The following is a 10,857-nucleotide window of genomic DNA, read 5'->3' on the forward strand; positions in this document are numbered from 1 at the left end:
CTGTGTTACGAATATGATCATCATTTTAGAAATATTTTTTTACTCAGTTTTTTTGTTTATCTTTTATTATTGTATTATTTTATCATTAATTATTGTAACTATTGTAACAATATGTTTGTTGGTATGTATCCATCTGCATGTTCTTTATTTTGCGGCCGAACTCACTTACTGCGGACAACGCGTCACATTATTGCCATTGTTAATGATCGTGCGCCGGCAATAAATAATTTTGTACTCGTAGTTGGATCATTGTAACAAATAACCGAGTTTTGTTGTGTTGACGTTTCTTTCATGAATGTCATTGTCTGTGTATTAAACAAGAAAGGACATATGTCCTTAATTGACATACAAATTAGACCACACAAAAATATAAAAAGATAAATACATAATTCATTTATTTGATTTGCGAACAATTGTTCAATAAAATAAATTAATAAGGATGTGAGTAGCATCAATTTGATTCTAATAGGTACTATTTTACTATACTATATTCGTACTTTCAAATGGCTCTTAAAGTTAATTACCTAATTGGGAATCGAAACATGCTATGATTATATTTTTGGGTTAGGTAAGAATTAATTAGTATCTAATTAAAAGATAATATCGATAACTTTAAATAATGATCCGATTCTTAAAATGGAATAAAGACCATTCAACCAAGAGGAGCAGATGTTTAAAACATAGCAGTGGGATATAAAACAGTAAAAGAAAAAAAAAATGATATCAAATAGGTACACAATTCACACAATTCTATTAAAATCTGCATTGTTCTAAAATACACACCTGTCAAAACTTTTTCACTGGCTGTAATAAAATTTCGTAGCCGATTGCGTACATTTCGTAGCCAATAGCGAACGTATTGTAGCTGATCGTAGGACCCCTGAAGATAGTTGTTTATGCAGACGTTGCGACTAAACGTTGCGATGACGGTGACTAATGACGGATGCACTAATAGTTGTGTCGCAGCTCAGCCGCGCCATATATCATGCGAGGGTAATGGGGAGAAAACGCTCCTATCACTCCCGGACGTGATAAGGTCAAGAATCGTTTGTCTGGACTGTTACTGTTAGTCCGCCGGCGATTTTTCATGACGTGAATCGATTTGATTTAGTGGAGTGTAGTTTTTAGCGATGTAACTTTATTTTTGTTGAGGAACATAAACGGTTTAGAAATCATTAGTTTTATTATATTCAAATAATAATTCGAATCTCTCATAAGGGAGTCTTGAAGAGATAAAAAGGCTATATTTTGTAAGATTTTGCTAAATTACCTTATGTGTTAAAAATATATCGTTATAGTCAATTCCTTATTATATCGTGCAATTTGCAATTTATTGTTAATACGAGTAAATTGAAAGAACGTAAAATAAAACACGAAGGGCATTAATATAATGACACGACTCGTTGAAATGAAAATGACATTGTAGTTATATCAGTCGGTCATAGACTAGTATAAATAAAGTAATTTTATGTTATAAAATAGATGAATTAGATATATAAAGTAAATGTGATTGTCACTTTTTTTTATTACAACAATTATCTTAGACAAAGTTATTTTATTATTGAACATTTGATTCCAATATTTTTATCTATATTTGCGCATTTTTATACTGATTATTTCATTTGTTGTCCAAAAACAAAATAAGGGCATACTTGTAAAAAAAACCAGTTATCTTTAAAATAATGATCTCAAATAAAATCAAAAACTATTGAAATTGCAAATAAATTGTCGTAGCCGGCACCCCTAGCTACGAGCGGTCGTAGACGAGCTACGAGGCTACGACTCAAGATTAATACGTCGTAGAGGCCGTGTAGTGGTGCAACAATTTGTCTCTATAAACGTTGAGTCAGGCTCGCCGCGACGCGCGATTAGCTGCGAATTTATTGTTTAATTTCAAAGGAGTTATTAATAACCGGGATGATTAAACGGATTTCGCGGTGAGCGTCTTTGATGTATGATAGCGGTTGCAGACGTGTGATTACATATTTAATGTTCGAAGACATATTCTTTGGGTGGAGTTGCGATATTTGAATAATCTAAAAAATCTTAAAATAAGGACAGATTTATTTTATTTCATTTTTATTGACAGAAGAAGATCTGTTCTAAACTAATGCTAATCTAGTAGAATAAAAGTCATATTTTCTAATATTTTAAAATTTAATACAAAGCTGCGACAATAATCTATATAAATATAACAATAATAATTATATATATTGCCGCAGCTTTGCAATATTTGGTCGGAAAAGTCGTTAAAATTGTTAAATCCATTTACCAGTTTTACACAGAGTGTATGTAAAACTAACTTTGTCTAAAGTAGAGATATATAGTTTTGTCAATAGATGTCGTGTAGCGTTGAAACTTAGTTAATTAAGGGGCAGCTACTCGTGTCGTGGCCGGAAACCGGACAGCACGATACACGCTACCCTCGTCTCAGACCAGCTTCGACTATCATAAGATCACATCAACACAAAATAAACCTTATCTCTGAACTATAACGCACAAATTTATACGCTCTAAGTTAAGGCAGTAACGATCTTTTCAAGTTACGGAGGGAAGATGATCTTATACCGTTATCCAAATATGTGCTTCAAGTTTTAGTGCATATTGTTGAAAATGTTTTGTGGGTTTGCGGTCGCGATACTGAGGGTTTATGCGTGTAAGATGATGCTTGTTTGGCGAACTCCTGATATGATAAATCAGTTTACAGCCAAACATCTCACTTGTGAGTGGAGGGGTGCGAAACGCAAACAGTCTACCGTTAAATGAGCAAATTGTTTATGTTTGGTTTGGTGTTGCTTGTAACGGGTTCAGTTTGATATTTCAATTATGATTTGCAACATATGTATGTGGAAATTAAATGTAATCTATAATGATGACTTTCTCTCTTTCTCATTCATTTCCTAGTCTAACTTCCTGCTTACTTTGTAAGATGATATTAATATATTTTAGTGTAACAGAACTATATGGTTCTCTTTTGGCATGCTTACTGACGTTTTGATCAGACCTACATTCAATTTTATTCTTTCTGATGTTTACTATACATTCAGTTTAATTAATAATTAAAAATATGTGCAGAGCAAGTAGGTATTTTAGTTAAATCGTTTTACGATAATGCGTTCGATAGCTCACATAAGTTACATTTTATTTGTTAATAGCAAACAATTCTACCGCCCTATTGTATGTAATGTGTTATATAATAACAAATAAAATCATCTTAGATTGTCCGACCGGTTTAAAAACTCCCAACTCATCGCTCGGCTGTATACATCCATTCAGGGGTATTATAACGTCCCAACTTCTAGCAAAGCTGTCGCCTTTGACCGCCCACAGAGCACCTGTCCCGCTCCCACACTAATAGGATTACCGCAGACCGTGGCAGGTAAGTGTCTCTAATTGCTGTAAAAATCGGCTAACACAATGGACAAAAGCCGGCGCCCAGTGCGCGGCGGCCCTTAGTGAAAGTGATTTATTGATTGGTTCGTTCTTTATGGCGGCTTACTCTTTGTTTGTTTGTTAGTAGCGGCTCCTGTTTGAGCTATTGTAGGTGTGCTTCTAGCCCGGAATCAAGTTCAAATTACTGCTTGATCATTGTACGAAAGGTTGAATTTAGTGTTGAATAAAGTTAGATGATATACCATCGAAGCTGTTATCAATAACTGAAGATCCTGCCATGGGAAACTATCTGACCATATTGTTTTGTGCCTTTAATATTTGACTAATTCCACTTTTAGCCACTGTGTTGCCAGCTAATTGTATTCATGTTATTTGCTACAAAACCCGAATGCCGTAAATATATCAGTATTCTACTTATTTATTTATTTGGAAAAATTTAAACGGTCGCCTTCGTGTCAGAAAACAACTCTTATAGATAAAAGATTACAATACACCATTCATTTTTCTATTTAATAATTTAACTAAGGCCTGCCTATAAATAAATATTCACGGCATTTATATCAATAGGTGGCTCATAAAATATAATCACAGCAATCGAAAGGAATCGATGGTTAATGTCAACAATTTACAGCAAATACATCACGTTAGCCTCCCTTAGGTGTATTATTTGGAATCGCCGATAAAGGCCTCAGAAGGGCAGTTGTCGTTCCGCATTGATTTATGTCTACAGTGTAGGGTTGGCGGTGTAAGGTTTCTAGTCTATCATAAACAAAGTTCTGCGAATCTTCGTTGACGTGGGAATTTCTAGATTTTTTTTTATTAGTAGACAGATAGTAAACACAGCTTCGGAATGCCTTTATATGAATTCCTGTCAGTTATTTTTAGATCAGTAGATACATTCGTTACCTTATGTTTTTTCATTGTTGATCATATATCATACTAAATGAAGAGTTCATAGTAAATCTTTTCTATACTCTTCGATTATTTTGACTGTACGTTTAATTTAACCGAAAAAGTGTTGATCAGGACATCGCGAAAGATGATGTATGACAAGTTAAGGTTAAGCTTAACTCTAGAAACGCTGCAGACCGGATAAAGTGGAAAAAAAAGCAGACCACAGGCTTCGACACGTAGTGGCGGAGGGTGTTACTAGGAATACGCCAAGATGAGAAAGGGAGAAAGTTAAACAAACTGAACTTTTTTTAAAAAATGATCAAATTGCTGTCTTTTGACTGAAAATTTCAGCACGTTTGATTCAATCTGCTTGATGGTATGTACCTAAATTAAAATTGAAACTGCTCTAGTATTTTACTCTGATTTTTAATCAAATATTTTGGCAACCCTATTCAGGGATGACATAGTGGTAGCAGTAGCGGAGGTGAAAGTGTTATAGGCCGAGGCCGCGGGCCCGTTGTAAATCATAACCGAAGATGTATTGACAGCTGGCGAACAGGGCCCAAAATATTGGGTTTGCTAACAAATTTCACGCTTTTTTTTTAGTGTGTAGGAATCTAATGAAATCGAAATCAGACAATGTTCATTTTAATATAAAAAATGACTTTTTCTATAAGAAGGGGATTTTTCGATAAAAAGTATTTTTGTAAATGTAAATGATGCACCCGTCTTTTCACATTAAAGGAAAAATGCCGGTTATTTCCCAACTACCATTAATATCCGATGGAGAAATAGATAATGAAAACAAAAATAGTAAGGCTAGTATTTTCCATGGGTTTTTTAAGTCGCTTGCTAAAGAATATGTTCTTTTGAACCAAAGACAAACTATTATGTTAATGATTTCCTATCATCTGTTTCCTCATCCATAATATTGTTTCAACGTCTTTCATGTGAAGAATCTTATAATCGGTGACCATGATCCCCGCCCTTTGGCCATCGTCTAACCTAAAATTTATGGTCATTTTTCACATAAATCAAAGAGAGCCCGCCAAAGAGATTTATTACTATCTGTGGTTGCCACAATACCATAGACAAACTTTACCTGAGTTATTTCGCCATTTTTTTTTAACTTAAATAATTTATGACTTATTTTTGAAAATGAAAGTGTAAACAGCATGCGAAATCGAACGTACTCGAGTGGTCTTTTATTTACATTTTTTTATTCTTTTTTTTTGTTTAACTTAATAATTTTTATTTCGTATCGTTTAGAATTTATATAAGTGAATATACTGTGAAATTTTATGTTTGACATTCGAATTCGACAGATTTTCTCTATAGCACGTACACCTACAAAAAGGTTAAAAATATTATGCCTTTAAACAAAGAAGACACAATTCCCAAGCTATTACTATTATACGTAATGATCTCGAATTAAAGTTAATAATTTAGTTTTTTAGTTACTACAGCGATGCACGCACGCACATACCTAGGTACATATATAAAACTTTAATTGTGGATTTACCCATAAATGTTTTACTGATCCAAACCTCCATACTAACTTATATTTTAATGAAAAAAGATATCTTGTATTGTAAATATGTTTGTGATAAATAAACTCTAAACTATTTTAGCTTTTGGAGAAAGAATGAAAAACAATGAATTTGATCTACGTGGGCAATTAGAGTCATGGCGTTTTATCATATATTTCTTTAAGTAAGGGACTTGTGCCCTTTCTCAGCTGTGATATACATAAAGTTAAGTTCTCGTAACTTAATTCTTAACAAATTAATTGTTTATGTTCTTGTTTTAACTAAATATATTGTATGAAAGGAGGTTTAATAAAGCGCGCTATATTCCAATGAGTAATACAAGGAGCAGAATAATTTCGCGAATCTTTTATAACAGCAATCATTTTAATCGACAACAAAGGAGTTTATAAATTCGCATCACACGTCAGTCAACCGTGGTCGAGGCAAATTGAGACTGAAAAAAATAATACGGCATTGTATTAAAGAGGAATCGAATGATCGATCGTGTCAGGGCGTTCATTTTAATTTCGATCTGCGAGGATACGCCGGAGGCGTGGTCGTGAACGATTCGTTTCATGTCCCTAACTCAGGGTTTCTCAAACTTGTCTTTTGCAACATCTTACTGTGGGATTATAAAATCTCTCGCAAAGTTGCACTAAAAAGGCACAATTTAAGGCGTAAATATCGATGTTACGAATTTAAATCTGAGTCTAAGTCATGTAATAATTTAGAAATCATACTCAGTTAGTAATCAAAGAAAATTGTTGCTCTGACCTACAATAGGTTACCCTGTAGCATGGAAGTCAGGCTTCTTCCAGTAGACACTGTTACAAAGAATTGTACAGTTTTCTCGACACTCTCCTTGGTAATTTTTGGTGTACATTTGGTTCATCCACAGAAATGACAAGTGATAGTGAATCTTTTTCGCATTAATTTAAGCTTTGATTATTTTAATGAGATGGTCTTTGAATGCAATGGATTAGAAGTCTGTAGAGTGGAGTAGCCTGTTTTATTTTATTTAATTCTATCGACTATGGATATGACGCCCATGTTGGGAACCCCAGCCGAAGGAACTGTCTTAAGACGTTTTCTGGAGAGGTAGGTAGTAATAATATGGTCAAATCTGAACAGCGTTACTTTCTTTTAAATGGAGTTTTTAATAATAATTTAGATATGAATATCCCAAAATGATCGGTATTACGTGCCTAATTTATGTATTCCTGTATGGCTACCTACCCTTAGTTATTTTTATAAAAATCGGCCCCATTTAAATTTTTTTACTCGTTATAAACCAAGATATAATGTAAGTATGAATACAAAATTCCTTTCTCCTTCTTAACTTAAATGTAGCTCAGAAACCAACAAATATTTTGAGGGCTACGAAATTCCAACTTATTTCCGAAACGTTTCCACTACCCGGATATCTATATAGGAAACGTCAAAACGCTGCCGTCACTTAAGGGAATCAGTCAAAACTTGGTAAACCAATATCTAAGTTTAGAGCGGCGCGGAGTGGCACAGACTCGCTTGTTCCTCTGAGTTTGTAAAAGATGAGACTGAGCGCATGCATATCAAAGCATAGGAAGAAGATTGTGTTAGTTTTAATTTAAATTTATCGAGAGTAAATTCGTGAAATGTTTTAGTGTTGAAAGTAATTTGCTCTGATCTAGTGCCATGAATTCATTACAAACAAAACTTTGTCAACGGCGATACACTTTGCGGAAGGCATTTCAAAATATTTACTTGAACTTTCATTTTTCATTCATTAATTCATTCATATAATCATGTCGTCATCTCTTGCGAGGTAGACAGAGGCAGCAGTCTTGAAAGACTGACAGGTTACGTTCAGCTGTAAGGCTTAATGATTGAATTAAATTTTCATTTCAAACTATTTGGGTTTATAACATTAGTTTTTGTGGTACATGTCATGTCAGATAAGTTTAAGATTAACCGTGACAAACAGCCATGCTGGCTATGGAAGCGGCTAGTAGGCTCAATCACAAAAGCTTACAAACGGCAACGACCTTTAGCTATGAAGAACGCGTCCAAAAAATTAAATACATTTCAGTGAATCTTTCAAATGCTTTAGGCTTACGACTAACGCGTCTATACTTTTTGGTCTGAGGGCTGATCCTCAGTGCATAGCGCGGGCGACGGGCGTCGTCGGGCGTGCATCGCTCGATATCTGTGACAGTGACGGATTACCCTGCCGCGGTTCACGGACGCCCCTGTGTAACCTACACTATCTCAGCGATGCGTTGATCGAACTCTTGTTATATTATTGTTACTTTTAGGTTATTTAAAAAAATATCTAAATGTTTTGTGGTTCCCGGCACAGTGAACCTATTTTTCCTATGGATGCTGTAAACGATTATATACGAACAAAGTATTGTTTTCATGTTACCATCGCAATTTCATAAAAATATTCCACAATGTTCTTTTACATTCCATGTTGCTCTAATTACATCTCTAATTAAAAACTTAATATTCTACATTACTAAATATCCAAAATTTATTAAAAAAAATAATTTTTAAATTGGGGCTGTTTTGGCTATGCGTCGATCTATTTGTTCGATAGTTTTTTCTTTTTGGCTCCATTTAAATAGTAATGTTTCATATATCAAAGATAAATGCTTTTATTATTCCCAAAATAATCAAATTAATTGAAGCTTAAACTTATTTTTGCGATACATAAAAGACATTCCTAAGAGTACGTTCGTTGATACTAGTATCATGGTGCAGTACCATGATGGAATTGACTGATAATAATTTTCATGCCTAGTTCCTCTGATCTGTTTATAAAACGTTACTATTGTCTATGGCCAGTACGCCCCAGTAAAAAAAATAAATCTCATGTAGGTTTAGTTATAAGTAAACGCCTGAGCGGCTATTAGATCGTGTTAGCGCGTTGTTCTTACAGTGTAAACCCCCGCAGCGCCCAGCAGGAGGCCGCTTCTGTTCGCCAACCGGCCAGTAATCCATTCAAATTTGGAAAACGTTGCCTATGATACGCTTCACAAATAAAAGCATGGGCAAACATAAGGTGATATTATTCTAATTAGGTCTTGACTTGTTTTATTTTTTTTATGAAAAATTTTATTTAAAATAGGATATTGCATGTGTTGCAATGTCTTTTATTGTTTCCTAAAAATAGGAATATTTTTTTTGTAAATTGCGAGTCCCTAATAAACTATCTAAAATAACCACTTACTTATTTTCTCTCTTAGATAAAAATTGCCAACGTGTAATGAAGTTGCTCAAATATTAACAATTCCTATAGATTAAACGGAGAACTTGGCAGAGATATGATGTAATTTGTACCGCATCTAGAGCATGATGTATCGGTTCACCAGGTGAGGTCATGTTCTCACAGACGCGCCCGACGGATGATGATGGATCATTCCCTTCGCTTTGTTCTGCGCTGCTCGCTGTTTTGTCTCCTCGACAAATTTGGGGTCATTCTGTCTTTTATTATAACGTCCCACTGTGCGAAAATATTTTTTTAACAAAAAAAGATATAAAGCACCGTACGGGACTTTTTTAAAAGACATCGTGTCCGGAAACACTCATTGTTATTTCATGAGAGATGAATTCGAATTTGCGTATACTTGACTTGTCAGCATGTAAAAATTATGTTCTAAAATGTTCTCACTTATAATTTGTGGTTATAGTGCATGTCGAGTATTCCGTTCCGTTACACGGCATGTTGGAGGCGGGTCGCTGGTTGGAATAATGCGTCTGCGCGTACCACGGGCCCGACACCACTCCCACAGCAACAACAGTTACAGAAACGAAACGTCGTCGCGCCATACAATTCAATATATTTCGGAGTAATTTGATGTTCATTAAAGAAACTCTGGGACCGTGAACCAGAACACAATGGTTGAATGGCCATTTGTTGCTGCCGTTGAAAGGCACAATAATAATTCCGAAGTAGTTATTCACAAGGCAGTTAGGCGCACTTACGAAACGAAATTTGTCGTCGTTTCGTGATGGACGAGCTATTTTCTCATTGGCCACCGTTATTCGATTGTGTGGAATGATAACATTTTACAATATTGTGATTTTTGTTTGTTCATGACCTCGTTCTATTTAGCAAAGAACACCATGGCACTGAACGCACAATAAGATTTATCAATAAATATAATTTGCAATGGTTTTTCCACACGTAAGAACGTTATACAATTTTAATCATTAAGAACTAGTAGCATATGAATTAAGGACTCACCTTGTTGACTGCTCTTTCTCGTCGTTTTTTTCTCCTTCATCCAAGGGTACTCAGGAACATTGAGTCCTCCACCAGGGGAAGGAAGGTCGGGAGGGTATCCCGGCGGTGTGTGTTGGGGACTGAGCTCTCCCGCTCCCAATTGGGGGAGGGCGGTCATAAACTCAGCCATGGAGGGTTGACTGTTTATGAAGCCGGTCTCCGTACACGTCTCCAGCATCGGGTGGGGCGCTCCAGCCGCTGTGACCGCGGCGAGCCAGAACCCATTGCCGCCATGTTCCATCCGCGGGTGCTCCTGTCCCGGCGCGGGCCCCATCGGTGGCGTGTTCCTCGTCTTCACCGCGAAATCCTCTTCCATCTCATCGCGCACCCCCATGCCAACTCTGACGGCTTGTTTCCCTCTTATGGTTGGAAACTCTTCGCATTTTATCTTGCGCACTAGCGGGTTAGTGTCAAGAGGCAATGCGGTGTTGCATATCTCTTGCATCGCTGCCGGTGTGCGCGACTACACGTGCGATCATTCACGAGACGAATTTGTTTTCCGCCTCGCTGCATATGTCAACATTTTTCCAACAGCATCGAGTTAAATGGTGTATCGACTTTTTGATGTGATTAATCTTCTGGATCGCAACCGTCGTTTCATGATATCTGAAAAAGGAAAACTACATTATTATCTCACCTATACACTTATTTATGTATTTTTTTTATCTTATCTCAATTGGATACATACATACATACATACATATGGTCACGTCTATATCCCTTGCGGGGTAGACAGAGCCAATAGTCTTGAAAAGACTGAATGGTCACGTTCAG

The 10,857-nt window shown here is 35.8% G+C and overlaps 1 protein-coding gene across 1 annotated transcript in view; it reads right to left on the reverse strand.

Annotated features, from left to right (window-relative positions):
* Positions 1–10,528, reverse strand: part of LOC106137652 (homeotic protein proboscipedia) — a 41,686-nt gene extending 31,158 nt beyond the window's left edge. Inside the window, exon 1 of the mRNA XM_013338514.1 lies at positions 10,045–10,528. Within this exon, the coding sequence (XP_013193968.1) occupies positions 10,045–10,528 (484 nt within the window). The remainder of the gene's footprint in view (positions 1–10,044) is intronic.
* Positions 10,529–10,857: the final 329 nt, after the last annotated feature.

The sequence above is a fragment of the Amyelois transitella genome, chromosome 10, assembly GCF_032362555.1.
Source record: "Amyelois transitella isolate CPQ chromosome 10, ilAmyTran1.1, whole genome shotgun sequence".
Lineage (NCBI taxonomy): Eukaryota > Metazoa > Arthropoda > Insecta > Lepidoptera > Pyralidae > Amyelois > Amyelois transitella.